The 17,123-nt window shown below is 38.6% G+C and overlaps 1 protein-coding gene across 1 annotated transcript; it reads left to right on the top strand.

The window, feature by feature from the left end:
- Positions 1–508: 508 nt before the first annotated feature.
- LOC128659226 (gastrula zinc finger protein XlCGF26.1-like) lies at positions 509–4,276 on the top strand. Its single transcript, XM_053712905.1, has 2 exons — positions 509–598; positions 1,381–4,276. The coding sequence occupies exons 1-2, from the start codon at positions 580–582 to the stop codon at positions 3,321–3,323; spliced, it is 1,962 nt and encodes a 653-aa protein (XP_053568880.1). The 5' UTR covers positions 509–579; the 3' UTR covers positions 3,324–4,276.
- The last annotated feature ends 12,847 nt before the right edge of the window (positions 4,277–17,123 follow it).

The raw sequence follows: 17,123 nt of genomic DNA, 5'->3' as shown, positions 1-17,123 counted from the left end.
GAAAGTGCTTAGCACTCAAATGGTTAATTAAAAATGAACATTTTAGCACTTGTCTCTGCCAACCCCCCCATGCAGTGTTTGCTTTATGGGATAGTAAAGACCAAATTAAACTTTCAAGATTCAAATCGGGCATGCAATTTTAAACAACTCCCTAATTTACTTTTATCATCAATTTTGATTAGTTCTCTTTTTGTTCTTAGTTGAAAGCTAAAACTAGGTAGGCTCATATGCTAATTTCTAAGCCCTTGGAGGCCGCCTTTTATATGAATGCATTTGACAGTTTTTCACAGCTAGAGGGCATTAGTTCATATGTTTCATATAGATAACATTGTGCTAGTGCTAATTGTACTATATGCTTGTGCTGAATCAATAGCACATATCTAATAACCTAATCAGCTGATCTGTATCACATGCATTGTTATGTGTGCATTTAATTATACCATATTTACAGTTAATCAGAACCATTATTTATTATTATCTGTCTAAACCATTTAATATACTTTTTACAGACACGGCCAGAGTACTGAGAGATATCTGGTATTGATGTAACTGGAGTGAATAAGGGAGCCTGTTATCAGCATGGACTCATATGTGTTAGGTGAGTAAAATAGATATTATGCTGACTTTAATGACAGGGAAAATAGAACAGATCACTCACTAAACAAATATAAACTATTATTTTATATCTGCATCTTTTAAGTACATTTTGTGTCAACACCTGCTCTCAGATCACCTGCAACTCTACCTTCCTCTGCCCTGACCCAGCTCATGGAACTCCCATAAATACACTTACGCCTACCTTGTTGCCATGTGTGAGACACCCACAACTCCCCCAATGAGTGTTCCCCACCCCAGAACCGCCACTGATTTATGTGCTTAATTTAACACTGAGTATTATTAAACTAATAAAGCAAGCTAAGAAGCATCATAAGATAACTGTTTATTACCCTCTAAAAACATCTCACACTGATTATTACTCTGTAATGATTAAGACATCATGTTCTCACCCAACTGGTTAAGCATGAGCGGGCAGGGCTGTATATGCATTTGCTTGTGCAATGTTAAATGAGAATGGGGGATGCCACCTCTCCTGACCACAATACAGCTATACTGGTTCCCTGGCTGAGAACATTATCCACACGCACTATGTTTAATGGGACCCTATAAATTGTTTTCATCAGTAATCAGTGGTTTAGTTTGTTATGATGTAGATATATTTACATTCTTTGTCTTTCATTGTTTTAATTTGGGATTTACAGGTGAATCATTTTAAAAATGAACACAAAACAGAAGAAAGTGTAAATAAATGATTTTTTTAAAAGATTAATTCCATTATAAAGAATAAACTTTCTATATTTTCTTCCATTTCTTTTTATGTAGACAAACAAGTCAATAGTTCATATGTATCCGTCACTACAGGAAGCATCAGAATGATACCGCAAACTGCAATAGTCTTAGACACTAATGACTATTCACAAACATTGGGAAAATCACAGCAGAAAGTTAAAGAAGATGTTGAATTGGCAGGAACTGGGCAGCAGTCATTATGTACAGAGAGTAATTTAGTCATCAAACAAGAGGACAACATGTATGCCTTATCTAGTGAAATAAATATCCCAGAGGATAAACCACACACATTTACTGGGTTTTCAAAACATTTCAAAGAAGGGAAAAGTCTTCAGTCGATCCAAATTATTCATACAGATAAGAAACCATTCAAATGTACAGAATGTGAGAAAATATTCACATGTAATTTGCATCTTCTTAAACACCACACAGTTCACACAGTTGTGAAACCTCACACGTGCACAGAATGTGGGAGATGTTTCACATCTAAAGGAAGCCTTAGGTATCACAAAAAGACCCACACAGGGGAGAAACCTTTCACATGTAATGAGTGTGGGAGATGTTTTATATCCAAGAAAAATCTCATATCTCATGAAAAGACCCACACAGGGGAGAAACCTTTCAGATGTAATGAGTGTGGAAAATGTTTTACACAAATGAGTAGTCTGAAAAATCATGAAAGGATTCACACAGGAGAAAAGCCTTTCACATGTACAGAGTGTGGCAAATGTTTTACACAAATAACTAGTCTGAAAAATCATGAAAGGATTCACACAGGAGAAAAGCTTTTCACATGTACAGAGTGTGGAAAAGGTTTTACACGAATGGATCATCTGAAAACTCATGAAATGATTCACACAGGGAAAAAGCCTTTCACATGTACAGAGTGTGGAAAATGTTTTACAGAAAAGAGTCATCTGAAAACTCATGAAAGGATTCACACAGGAGAAAAACCTTTCACATGTACTGAGTGTGGAAAAAGTTTTACAAAAAAGAGTAGCCTGAAACATCATGAAAGGATTCACACAGGAGAAAATCCTTTCACATGCAGAGAGTGTGGAAAAGGTTTTACACGAATTGATCATCTGAAAAATCATGAAAGGATTCACACAGGGGAAACCCCTTTCACATGTACAGAGTGTGGAAACAGTTTTACAGAAAAAAGTAATCTGAAAACTCATGAAAGGATTCACACAGGAGAAAAGCCTTTCACATGTACAGAGTGTGGAAAAAGTTTTACACAAATAAGTAGTCTGAAATATCATGAAAGGAGTCACACAGGAGAAAAACCTTTCACATGTACAGAGTGTGGAAACAGTTTTACAGAAAAGAGTCATCTGAAAACTCATGAAAGGATTCACACAGGAGAAAAGCCTTTCACATGTACAGAGTGTGGAAAAAGTTTTACACAAATAAGTAGTCTGAAATATCATGAAAGGAGTCACACAGGAGAAAAACCTTTCACTTGTACTGAGTGTGGAAAAAGTTTTACAATCAAGAGGGATCTAAAAAATCATGAAACGATTCACACAGGAGAAAAACCTTTCGCATGTACAGAGTGTGGAAAATGTTTTACACGAATGGATTGTCTGAAAACTCATGAAAGGATTCACACAGGAGAAAAACCTTTCACGTGTACAGAGTGTGGAAAAGGATTTACAGAAAAGAGTAGTCTGAAACATCATGAAAGGATTCACACAGGAGAAACCCCTTTCACATGTACAGTGTGTGGAAACAGTTTTACTGAAAAGAGTAGTCTGAAACATCATGAAAGGATTCACACAGGAGAAAAGCCTTTCACATGTACAGAGTGTGAAAAAAGTTTTACACAAATGAGTACTCTGAAATATCATGAAAGGATTCACACAGGAGAAAAACCTTTCACATGTACAGAGTGTGGAAAATGTTTTACACGAATTGATCATCTGAAAACTCATGAAAGGATTCACAAGGGAAGAAACCTTTCTCATGTTTAGAAAGTATAAAAAGGTTTTTATTGAAATCCGGTATCACAAAACACCAAATATTTACTTACAAAATAAACTTTATAAGCACAATGTGTAAACCTTTTAAAAATGATCCTATTTTAATTAATACTTACTAAATCCGAGATATAAAAGCCCCAGATTGGAAGTGCTCTCCTGCTGTCCTTTGTTCCTCTATATCTGTGCGCCTCAGTTTCTCTCATATCAATGAATCCAAACACCACACATGAATATACAAATCTGTCCTCATACTGACCAGCTTACACAAACATTCACCAGCAAAGCACCCCCAGTGTTGTTTATTAATATGCCAGTGTTAGGAGTTGTACGTTTAATTTACTTAGGGGAGAAAATAATTACATTTACAGAATAAAGGAGTCTTTATATAAATAGAGTGTTAGAAAATTATATAAACAAGAATATCGGTCTCAAATGATTGACATCTGGGGGATATATTTAATGTGCACATCATGTGTATAAACCTTTTCGTATAGCAATAGATGCTTTGCATTGTACATGTTATATACCAGAGGAATTACTGAGGGGAAACTGACTTTATTTATGTTGAAATTTCTTTTTATTTTTGTTCCATAAAACAAACATAGGTAACACATATAATAATCCCTGTAGTTCCCAGTACATCATATATAATTTATATTTTGATAACATTTACAGTCATTACAATGTTTTTAAAGCATAAACATTTTGAGTTCATTTCTTGGACCTTTGTATGTTGGCTTCAACGTATTGCAGTATATTTGTAGTAGAGTCCTTCAGCTATTTTTGAAAACCTATTCATATACATATTGCAACCATTTAACCTTGAACTCTTGTATTAAGCATTTGGGATTATCTCCTTCTTGTATGATCGTAGTGTTGCTATAGGAACATTTTCATTTTTTCATCTAGAAATATATATCAAACAAATAAACTTACTAACTTTTTATGTGTGGTCTATTTTTATATTTAGAGTACCTTATAAGACATCAACTTTTGGGTCACTTGTTGTAGGACGGAATTATCCTGTTATCTTATTCAAATTATAAGCCTGTTTGCCCCATGCCTAGAGATAAGGTTATCTCTCCTTACATCGGTGTATTATCACCTTCATTGTGAGTGAATATGCATGATCCAATAAACCAGATTTCTTTTTAATGACACAATGAGTCCACGGATAATCTAATTACTACTGGGAATATCACTCCTGCCCAGAGGGAGGCAGCAAAGAGCACCACAGCAAAGCTGTCAAATATCCCTTCCCTACCACTCCAGTCATTCTCTTCCAGTTAGAGCAAGGACGTGGTAAAGTTAGGTGTTAGTAAATATTCTTCAATCAAGAGTTTTTTTTATTTTTTAAAGTAGTACAAGATTGTGCTGCTTTGTCCTGGGGTGTAGCAAAGTCCATATCAGTCTCTTCAGTATAGCAGTGATGGCTTTAGAGCAATGGGAACTTTTGGGACATAATTCTCACTACGCCTCCCATACTGATGCTGCCCTAACTCTGAAAAACTGAGGGATATTACTCAGTCCTTTCTCTTGTTTCACAGGTCCATGTGGGGGAGAGGACCTCTCAAACCTGGGAGCTGCCTTGCTGTCGGGCAGGATATGAGGTAGGTGCTGACTTTAATTTCTGGGGTTAATGTTAGAAAACTCAGAAAAAGTTGGGCACTTTATTTCATAAGCAACAACGAACAGAATACTCTGGCAAACCTCCAGGCGTTAGTAGTAAAAAATTCCTTTTATTGGAGCAGGTTACAGGTTGTTAGAAAAACAAGTTAAAAACAGGTAAGATCTCACAGCAGGCGGGTGTCTTACGTGTTTCGTCTGTTAGCCTTATTCAACGCGTATCAGCAACAGAGCCTTTTTCAAGATCATGAAAAAGGCTCTGTTGCCGATATGCATTGATCCGCACTACAGCTACAGACAAACTTGGCACCCAGGACCGTTGTCTCTAACAGGAGGTTTGAAATAAGAAATCCCTGTTAGTTATTGTACAGCGAGAGGAGCCACATACTGAAAAACATTTAAAGGAATGAGTGCGCGCACTTAATTTAAACAAGGAGACCCTCTGATTAGTCACAAAGAACCCACGTGACTCTATTGCCGAACCGGACAGCTGATATATTAAAACGCTGACAGGAAAAGTAAGAATATACAGAGGAGCGTTTTTTATACATAAAGGTACTGTATGAAATCTCTAATTGGGAACTTTTAAAGGAACCACAAAAAAGGAAAGACTGTGGGTAAACACCTGCTAGGAAAAGCCCTCTAATTAAAGCTTGCAACACTGTGTTTAGTAAGACACACGCCACTTTGAAAAACACTTATTACAGACTATCAATACAGAAAAGGCTTATCATTGTTTTTTACCATTGGTTCATACTGGTGTATGAAAGCTAACTATACTTATCAATCTGCAATGGTTTATTGTTACTGTATCAACCTATGCTAGGAAAAGCCCTCTAATTAAAGCTTGCAACACTGTGTTTAATAATAACAAGGGTAAATCACCCAATAGGGGGCGCTAAAGCCTAAAAAGTATGCAATACCATATATACATATATATATATATATATATATATATATATATATATATATATATATGTGTATGTGTATAATCTCAGCACAGTGATGATCTAGCAGAGCCAATATTGGATCAGTATCCACACATATATATATATACACATAGGAGTGTACACACGACCGTATAGATTAATGTCTAATGCAGATCACCATATGTAAGGTATTAGATGGCACAACAGTATCAATACACAATTAAATACCAGAGTCCAAAATAGAAGATGGAGTCAGACTCCAACAATGGTCAAATATATTCCAAAGTGTATCAGTTCTGTACAATTCCAGGCCGCACTCGATCTTCACCCTCCAAAAGGTCAGACAATCTAGAAAAAACAAGGAAAGAGGCGCCGTATGTGTGAATCTGCAACAACCAGTTCCTAAAGGTAGAGCAAGTGCAGGGTACTCACAATATGAGAAGGCACTCTGATGTGCCTGTGGATGCAGGCTGGTATTTGCAGCAAACCAGCTGGCTGTACAGGGCACTTTAGAGTCCAGGGATGGAAATCTGTGTGTCTTAGCCCCTGTGCGCTACACTGCTGGACTCCTAATTCACAGCCTGCTAAGACACACAGATTTCCATCCCTGGACTCTAAAGTGCCCTGTACAGCCAGCTGGTTTGCTGCAAATACCAGCCTGCATCCACAGGCACATCAGAGTGCCTTCTCATATTGTGAGTACCCTGCACTTGCTCTACCTTTAGGAACTGGTTGTTGCAGATTCACACATACGGCGCCTCTTTCCTTGTTTTTTCAACACTGTGTTTAATAAGACACACGCCACTTTGAAACACTTGTTACAGACTATCAACACAGAAAAGGCTTATCATTGTTTTTACTATTGGTTCATACTGGTGTATGAAAGCTAACTACTCTTATCAATCTGCAGTGGTTTATTGTTACTGTATCAACCTATGTCTCTACTTGTTTTCACTTTATTGCATGTCCATCTTCTAACATATTAGTAGCTATTGGAGTCTTTTTAATCAGAATTGTAGTTTTAAATTAGAATTGTAGTTTTCAATGCATTTATAACACCGGTGTTATTAAGTTTTTAGAATCTAATTTTTTAGAACATTACTGTTTAATATTTTAACTGCTACTAATGTCTGTAAGGAATTTTTATTTCTTAGTATGAACTCGCTTAATAAATTAACATTATTACATTAATCTGCTTACTATCCCTTTTTTCATTTCTAAATCAGGATCCATACTTTCTACCCAAATTTAAAACTTGTGAGGAATCCCTAGTTCCCATTACGAATTTACTCACAACTATATTTAACTATATTTATTTTTATGCACCCCAACTTTTCACTACAACAATTATCATCCCCACCGCACGTATACTATATACACAGAAGATCTACCTGGTGACATAGAGTCACTTTAAACTTATACTGCTCTAACACTAATTTCACACCTATTTACTCTCACAATTGAATACAATCTTTTGCCCTACATAAACAAGGAGAAATTAGCATGTTTTAAATTTTATTAACACTTTCACTAAGTAGCTTTCTACGCAGCACGCATTATATTATCACTGAAAAGATAGAAGATTATTATACTATTTTATTTTATTTTTATCATCACACCTGAACCTTATATTATTGGTATTCTCTACCTTAACTAAAAGATTAACACTTTCATTAACACTTTCACTAAGTAGCTTTCTACGCAGCACACTTTGTATTATCACTGCAAAGATAGAAGATTATTATACTAATTTATTTTATCATCACACCCTGAACCTCATATTATTGGTATTCTCTACCTCAACTAAAAGATAGAAGATTATTATATTATATAACGGTCAGGTAGGCACCTCAGCAAAGTACTGCTGAGGTGTAGATGTGATTTGCAGTGTTATTTAAACTTTTCCTTCCTCTTTACACTTAAAAAATAAAAAAGGAAAAAGTTACCGTTTAAAAATTAAAAGTGACAGTAACGTTTTTGTACGTTTTGATTTTTATTAAAAAATTCAAACTTTTTATTGATACATTGTTTAATTGTGAGTCAGAATGGACCAAGAGGCCATGCAAAGTGTCACTTGTTCTTTGTGTTTTGATGCCAATGTGGAACCACCAATCTCTTTCTGTTCCTCATGTATTGAGAGGACTTTAAACTATAGGGATAGACTTTTTTCTGAGCCAACATTTTCCAAGGAGGATGCTGTTCAGGAATCTAATGACAATGTTCAATTTATGCCGCAGCTTTCTCCTCAAGCGTCCCAAATTTTACCGCCCTTATATGCAGTGCCTATAACTTCTTCTGGAGTTAGTTTACAAGACATCGCTTCTCTCATGTCTTCTGCCGTTTCTGATGCATTGTATGCTTTTCAAATGTTGCAGGGAAAACGTAAGAGGAAAATCAGACATTCAGTAAGCAAGGTTTCTGATGCAGTTGTTGCTATTTCGAATGCCCCCTCCCAGAAGCCTGAGGAGGAGGATACCTTGGTAGCATCTGAAGGTAAAATTTCAGATTCTGACAGTGTAATTCCTCCTGCTGATACTGAAGTTGTATCTTTCAGGTTTAAGCTAGAACACCTCCGTTTGTTACTCAAGGAGGTTTTGGCTACTTTGGACGACAGCAACACCATGGTCATAGTCAATCCTAAGAAATCCAGTAAGCTAAACAAATATTTTGATGTACCTTCCTTGGTGGAGGTTTTTCCTGTGCCAGATAGAGCTACTGAGATCATTGCTAAGGAATGGGAGAGACCGGGTATTCCTTTTTCCCCATCTCCTATATTTAAAAAGATGTTTCCCATAGCGGACTCTATCAGGAAGTCTTGGCAAACAGTACCCAAGGTAGAAGGGGCAGTTTCCACTCTGGCCAATATAACTACTATACCCATAGAGGATAGTTGTAACTTTAAGGATCCTATGGATACAAAATTAGAGGGGTTACTCAAGAAGATGTATGTACACTAGGGGTTACAATGGCAACCTGCTGTGTGCATTGCCACCATCACTAGCGCGGTGGCATATTGGTTTGATGCGTTGTCTGATGCTACTAGGACAGACACTCCCTTTGATGACATTCAGGATAGGATAAAGCTCTTAAATGAGCTAATTCCTTTATTACTGATGCTTCCCTACAGGTTATCAAACTAGGGGCAAAAATATCAGGTTTTGCTGTTCTAGCTCACAGAGCCTTATGGTTAAAACTTTGGTCTGCGGATGTGTCATCTAAGTCTAAACTTTTGGCGATTCCCTACAAGGGAAAAACCTTGTTTGGACTGGGATTAACAGAAATTATCTCTGATATTACGGGAGGAAAGGGTCATCTTCTCCCTCAGGATAAGAGAAACAAGCAAAAGGGACGTCAGAGTAATTTTCGTTCCTTTCAAAATTTCAAGGGAAATTATTCCGCTTCCTCTTCCAAGCAAGATCAGTCTAAACCTTCCTGGAGACCCAATCAGTCTTGGAATAAGGGAAAATAATCCAAGAAGCCTGCTATTGAATCAAAGACAACATGAAGGGCCCGCCCCTGATCCGGGACCGGATCTTGTAGGGGGCAGGCTTTCCTTCTTCGCTCAGGCTTGGGTTCGAGATGTTCAGGATCCCTGGGTAGTGGACATAGTGTCCCAGGGATACAAACTAGAGTTCAAAAGTTTTCCTCCCAGAGGATAATCTGCTTTCAAGATTATCTGTAGACCAGACAAAAAAAGAGGCGTTCTTACACTGTGTAAGAGACCTCCTCAACCTGGGAGTGATAGTTCCTGTTCCTATGCAGGAACGGGGTCTGGGATTTTATTCCAATCTGTTCGTGGTTCCCAAAAAAAGAGGGAACCTTCATGCCAATTTTATATCTCAAGAGTCTAAACAAATTTCTCAGAGTACCGTCCTTCAGGATGGAAATTATTCGTTCCATTCTTCCTTTAGTCCAAGACGGTCAATTTATGACAATGGTGGATTTAAAGGACACGTACCTGCATGTTCCCATTTCACAGGGATCATCACAGGTTTCTAAGGTTTGCCTTTCTAGACAAACGCTTCCAATTTGTGGCTCTTCCTTTTGGCCTTTCCACAGCTCCCAGATTTTTTTTTCAAAGGTTCTGGGATCTCTGTTGGCGGTGGCGATTGCAGTGGTGCCCTATCTGGATGACATCCTGGTCCAGGCGCCATCCTTTCAACAAGCAAGTTCCCACACGGAAATGTTATCTTTCCTGCGATCTCACGGATGGAAGGTAAATTTGGAAAAGAGCTCCTTAATTCCAAATACAAGGGTAACTTTCTTGGGGAAAAAAATGAAGATTATTCTGACAGTAGTCAGGAAATCAAAAGATTTTCGATTCTTGACTAGCACTTCAGTCCGCTCCTCGGCCATCAGTGGCTCAGTGCATGGAGGTAATCGGGCTGATGGTGGCGGCTATGAACATCATCCTGTTCGCTCGTTTCCACCTCAGACCTCTGCAGTAAACATGCTCAGTTAACGGAATGGACATTATGTGGATTTGTCTCCACAAATACTACTAAAGTAGGAGACAAGGGATTCTCTTAGATGGTGGCTGTCTCAGGATCATCTCTCCCAGGGAACCTGCTTTCTCAGACCCTCTTGGGTGATTGTGGCAACAGATGCCAGCCTTATAGGATGGGGAGCAGTCTAGGGCTCCCTAAAGGCTCAGGGTGTTTGGACTCAGTCAGTCTGTTCTGCCTATAAACATTCTGGAGCTGAGAGTGATCTTCAATGCTCTTCTGGCCTGGCCCCAGTTAGCCTCAGTCCAGTTTATCAGGTTCCAGTTGGACAACATAACTTCAGTGGCTTACATCAATCATCAGGGAGGAATGAGCAGTTCCTTAGTGATGACAGAGGTAACCAAAATAATTTGGTGGGCGGAAACCCACTCTTGCTGTCTGTCACCGATCCACATCCCAGGGGTGGACGAATGGTAGACGGATTACCTGAGCAGGCAGACCTTTCACCTGGGGGAGTGGGAACTCCATCCGGAAGTGTTTTCCAGCCTGATTCTCAAAAGGGGTCAGCCGGAATTGGATCTCATGGCATCTTGACAGAATACCAAGCTTCCGAGGTATGGATCGTGGTCCAGGGACCCTCAGGCGGTACTGATAGACGCTCTGGCGGTACCTTGGACCTTCAGTCTAGCATACCTATTTCCTCCGCTTGCTCTTCTTCCTTGGGTCATTGCTCAAATCAAGCAGGAGAGGGCGTTGATGATCCTCATTGCACCGGCTTGGCCTCGCAGGATTTGGTATGCAGATCTGGTGGACATGTCGTTTCTTTCACCTTGGAGACTTCCGTTGAGGAAGGACCTTCTACTTCAAGGGCCCTTCCTTCATCCAAATATAGTTTCTCTGAAGCTGACTGCTTGGAGATTGAACGCTTAATTTGATCTAATCGGGGCTTTTCAGAATCGGTCATAGAGACTATGATTCAGGCTTGTAAACCTGTAACTAGAAAGATTTACTACAAGATATCTCTATTGGTGTGAATCCAAGGGCTACTCTTGAAGTAGAGTTAGAATTCCTAGAATTTTGTCATTTCTCCAAGAGGGTTTAGAGAGAGAAGTTCCCTAAAGGGTCAAATATCTGCCTTGTCTATTTTGTTACATAAGCGTCTGGTGGACGTACCAGACATGCAATCTTTTTGTCAGGCCTTGGTCAGGATCAGGCCTGTGTTCAAACCAGTTACTCCTCCATGGAGTCTTAATTTAGTTCTTAAAGTTCTTCAAGGGGCTCCGTTTGAGCTTATGCATTCCTTAGATATTAAGTTGTTATCTTGGAAAGTTTTGTTTCTTGTTGCTATTTCATCTGCTCATAGAGTGTCAGAGCTCTCAGCATTGCAGTATGAGTCTCCTTACCTTATTTTTCATTCGGATAAGGTAGTTTTACGTACAAAATTAGGATTTCTTCCTAAAGTAGTTTCTGACCGGAACATTAATCAGTCCTAATTCCTAAAGTGTCCTAATCCTTCTTCTCAGAAGGAACGGCTTCTGCACAATTTAGATGTGGTACGTTCGCTAAAATTTTACCTACAGGCGACTAAGGATTTTTGTCAGTCTTCTGCTTTGTTTGTGTTTTTTTCTGGAAAACATAAGGGACAGAAAGCCACGGCTACTTCTCTTTCTTTTTGGCTGAAGAGTATCATACGTTTTGCCTATGAGACTGCTGGACAGCAGCCTCCAGAGAGAGTTACGGCTCATTCCACAAGGGCTGTTGCTTCCTCATGGGCATTCAAAAATGAAGCTTCTGTGGAACAGATTTGCAAGGCTGCAACTTGGTCCTCTCTTCACACTTTTTCAAAGTTCTATAGATTTGACACTTTTGCATCGGCTCAGGCTGCTTTTGGGAGAAAGGTTCTTCAAGCAGTGGTGCCTTCCGTTTAGGTTCCCTGTCTTGTCCCTTCCTTATCATCCATGTACTCTAGCTTGGGTATTGATTCCCAGTAGTAATAAGATGATCCATGGACTCATTGTGTCATTAAAAAGAAAAGAAAATGTATTCTTACCTGATAAATTTATTTCTTTTTTGACACAAGTCCACGGCCTGCCCTGTTCTATAGACAGGTTGTTGGTTTGGTATAAACTTCAGACACCTCTGCACCTTGTTACTTCCTTTCTCTCCTTTACTTCGGTCGAATGACTGGAGTGGGAGGGAAGGGAGGTGATATTTGACAGCTTTGCTGTGGTGCTCTTTGCCGCCTCCTGCTGGGCAGGAGTGATATTCTCAGTAGTAATTAGATGATCCGTGGACTCATCATGTCAAAAAAGAAATACATTTATCAGGTAAGCATAAATTTTCTTTTTCTGGAATTGATCAGTAGTACTTTGAATCCATGATACCCCCTTCATCATAGTATATATGTCCTGGATCTTGTCTATCACCTTCCAAGCGGGGGGTCCCACCTTCCAATGCCTCGCTATACAGACTTTGGTAGCTGTGCATAATATTTTAATAAATTTGTTTATTGTGAATTTGAACTGTGGGAACCCCCGATTCAGGAGTGCTTGGGAAATTGTTATGGATATAGACTCATCAAGTAATTGGCTTACTAGATTGTTTGATTCCATGTGTCTCTTATTACAACACATTCCCACCACATATGACTATATAAGCCTGCCCCACATCCTCTATAGCATAATTTTTGATTTTTTCGTTGAAAAATGGGATGTTCTTATCGGTGTCAGGTACCATCTAAATGATGTCTTGATGCTGTTTTCCCTAAGGTCAGCACTAATCAAACCCCTACTGGAGTCATATAGAATTTGATCCCATTTTTCAGAAGAGTAAACCCTAGGTCACCTTCCCATTTTGTAATTATGGCGGCTTTATCTTTATATTTGCTATCTTGGATATCGAAGTATAGTTTGGAGATGGTGTGTTTTTCTCTGTTGTTGGGTGATTTACATATACGTTCCAGGGTTGTGCTTGATTGTTGTTTTTGATATACGTCATATTTATTTAGGGTAGAAGAAAATTTGTAAATACATGTACCAGTGTAATTTGTGTGGGTGTAGTTTTTCCTGTAATTGGTTAAATTTTAATATGTGACATTTTCCAAAAAGTCCGCTACTCTATACAATCCCTTGTTTATCCATTTACCTAGTTGTCTCTGGATCTCTTTTGTCAAAAGACACCTTAGAGCTCTGACCTATGTTTTTGTAGGTATTAAATCTTGGGATTTAGTAACTGATTTCCAAATTATGGCTGTGTCTAGGATGGTGGGTATTCTATAGGTGCATTGTCTGGTTCCACTTCCTGGTTCCCATAAAATGTTGTCTGAGTTTTCATTTCCACACAAATCCCTCTCTATTTTTGTCCAGAGAACATTTTGCGACTGTTTGCTTAGTAAGGAGGCCTGAGCAATGTTTGATGCCTGATAATAATCTATTAGATTTGGTAAGCCTACCCCTCCTAAATGTCTGTGTTGGGCTAGAATATGTGAGGCAATTCTCGCTTTCCTATCACCTCTCAAGGACAGGAGATCGGATAGTAGTTTTTGTAACTCTAGGGAAGGTATTTTAATTGGTAGAGCTCTGAAAAGATATAAAATCCTAGGGAATACGTTCATTTTGATAGTTGAAAGGCGGCCATACCAAGGAAAGGTGCCCTTTTTCCATTTCTTTAGATCTCTTCTAATAGTTTTGTAAAGTGGAACATAATTTAGCTTATAAAGCTTTTCATATTAGTCTATCTTAGTTCCTAATAGCAACAGAAATGAAGTTTCCAGCGCCTTCGGTGATAATATACCTGCTACACTATAAGGAAGATCCCCTATCAGATCTAAAATGAAATTACAACGATTCGATATATATCGAATCGTTATCTTAGTTCCTAAGTAAGGGAGGGAGTGTTTAGCCCATGTAATATCAAAATTAATCTCTATCAATTTCTTAGTATGGGAGGGGATTGATAAAGGTAAAGCTTCACATTTATCAAGAGTGATGTTATACCCTGAGATTTTTGAGAATTCATGTAGAAATTCATACAAATATGTTAAGGAGTCTAGTGGTTTAGTCAATGTCAAAAAATGTCATCTGCAAATAATGACTATTTGTATTCTGAATCCCCAATTTTAACCCCTGAGTTTCTGATACAGGAAGCCAGTGGCTCGATGCATAGAGCAAACAGGAGCGGCGATATAGGACATACCTGCTGGGTACCATTCAGGATATCTATTGATCTGGATTGAACAACTGCTGCGCTTATCATGGCCGATGGTATTGAGTAGATGCCCCTAACTGCCTGCATGAATGATCCCCTGAAACCCATCTTCAATAAAACCTCAAACATGTATGTCCAAGGATAAGAGCAGAGACTTTATCAGTTCAACTGTTCTACGTATATTGTCAGGAGCTTCCCTATCTTGTATGAAACCCACTTGGTCTGGGTATATTAGGTGTGGGAGTATCTTCTTAAGTCTGTTGGCCAAAATTTTTGTTAGAATTTTGATGTCCTGGATTATTAGGGAGATTGGTCTGTAGCTCTGACACAATGTTGGATTTTTCCCTGGCTTGGGTATAACTACTATTTTGGCCCTAATGATGTCTCCAGGAATCTCAACCCCTTGCATTACATCATTACAAAATTTCATGGGATGTGGAATTAGTGTGGTTTTAAATAATTTGTAGTATTCACTGGGCAGGCCATCGGGACCTGCCGCTTTGCCTGATTTGAGTTCTTTAATCACATTAAGTATTTCCTGTGTAGGGATCTCACTATTTAAAGCTTCTGTATCTATGGGGCTAATAATACTGACATTGGCCTTTTGTAAGAATTGTGTATTTAGCTCATGTGTCTGAGTCGTTTTTTGAACTTTCTGTCCATCATAAAGTGTTTCATAATAAGTTGCAAAGATGTCTGAGATATCTTGTGGGTTTGATGTCTGTGAAACATCTTGCTTTTATATGCTAGGGATAGAGTATGTTTTTGTTCTCTCTCTTAATTTGTTAGCTAAATATTTGTCGGGCTTATTAGAATATAGAAAGTAATTAGCTTTTCATTTCTGGATGGCTCTTGTTGCAGAGTCATTTAAAATTTTCGCCAAAATATTTATTTTTGTTTGGAGTAATTTAAAAGTGGGAGTAATTTAAAAGTGGTTGGAGAGAGTGTTTGTTTATGTTTTCTTTCATTTAATTGGCAAGAGTCCATAAGCTAGTGACGTATGGGATATACATTCCTACCAGGAGGGGGCAAAGTTTCCCAAACCTCAAAATGCCTATAAATACACCTCCCACCACACCAACAACTCAGTTTTACAAACTTTGCCTCCTATGGAGGTGGTGAAGTAAGTTTGTGCTTGATTTTTATGATTTCTTCTATGATAAGCGCTTCTAAGCATTCTGAAGCCCAATTCCTCTCAGAGTACAGTGTTTGTCAGAGGGATGTGAAGAGAGTATTGCCTATGTGAAGAGAGTATTGCCTATTGATTTTATGGTTTCTCTCACGGGAAATCTTTTCAAGGGTTCTCTGTTATCGGTTGTAGGGATTCATCTCCTACCTCCCTTTTCAGATCAACGTTATACCCTTATATACCATTACCTCTGCTGCAGTTTCAGTATAGGAATCATGTTTGGGAAGTTTAATTAAACTATTTTTTTCTTACCTGGGGTCTCAGTCGTTTTTCATTTTTTTTTGCGGGCAATTCTAATCTTGCGAGGATGCAAAATGCTGCTATTTATTTCGTCATTCTTGGCGTTAAATTTTTTTGGCGCAAATTTAGTAAATTCCTGCGTCTTTGTTGATGCTGGTTGTTTTGGCGTGAAGTTGCGTTTGTTATGGCGCGAGTTGCATCATTTCCTTGTGTTGGTTTTGCGCCAACATTTTTTTAACTTCCTTTTGCGTAAAGCTTCATTCTCTGCGCCAAAACTTAGTTATTTTACCACTTTTTCTCTATTATTGCTCACTGTTTTCATGATTTTTGAAAGCTATTATGCCTGCTTTTTTAATTTATTTTTTGTTTTTTTAAAAAAAAAAAATACTCTTTGTTTTCCTACCTACTGAAACATTGTGGAAATTGAATGTTTTGCCTAATGTTATTTTTCTTTTTCTGTTACATTTTGTGAGCTGTCTCATTCTGATCCTGACTCTGATGTTACTGTAGAAACTATCGGCTAGATTGCGAGTTTTGCGGTAAAAGGCTTGCATGTCTAATGAGCAGTTTATTCTCACCGCTCACTTACATACAGCGCTGGTATTACGGGTTTTTATAAACCCGGCATTAACAGGCAATAAGTGAGACTTGAGAAAAATTGTGCTCCACATCTCACTTCAATACCAGCGCTGCTTATGTCAGCAGTGAGCTGGTTGTACGTGCTCGTGCACGATTTCCCCATAGGAATCAATGGGGAGAGCCGGCTGAAAAAAAGTCTAACACCTGCCAAAAAGCAGCGTACAGCTCCCTAACGCAGCCCCATTGATTCCTATGGGGAAAATAAATTTAAGTTTACACCTAACACCCTAACATGAACCCCGAGTCTAAACACCCCTAATCTTACACTTATTAACCCCTAATCTGCTGCCCCCGACATCGCCACCTACATTATATTTATTAACCCCTAATCTGCCGCTCCCGACATCGCCGCCACTATAATATACATATTAACCCCAAACCGCCACACTCCCGCCTCGCAAACACTACTAAAATATTATTAACCCCTAATCTGCTGCCTCTAACATTGCCGCCACCTACCTACATTTATTAACCCCTAATCCACTGCCACTATACTAAATGTATTAACCCCTAAATC

Source organism: Bombina bombina, chromosome 5 (assembly GCF_027579735.1).
Source record: "Bombina bombina isolate aBomBom1 chromosome 5, aBomBom1.pri, whole genome shotgun sequence".
Lineage (NCBI taxonomy): Eukaryota > Metazoa > Chordata > Amphibia > Anura > Bombinatoridae > Bombina > Bombina bombina.
This window is presented reverse-complemented; position numbering and strand designations above follow the sequence as displayed.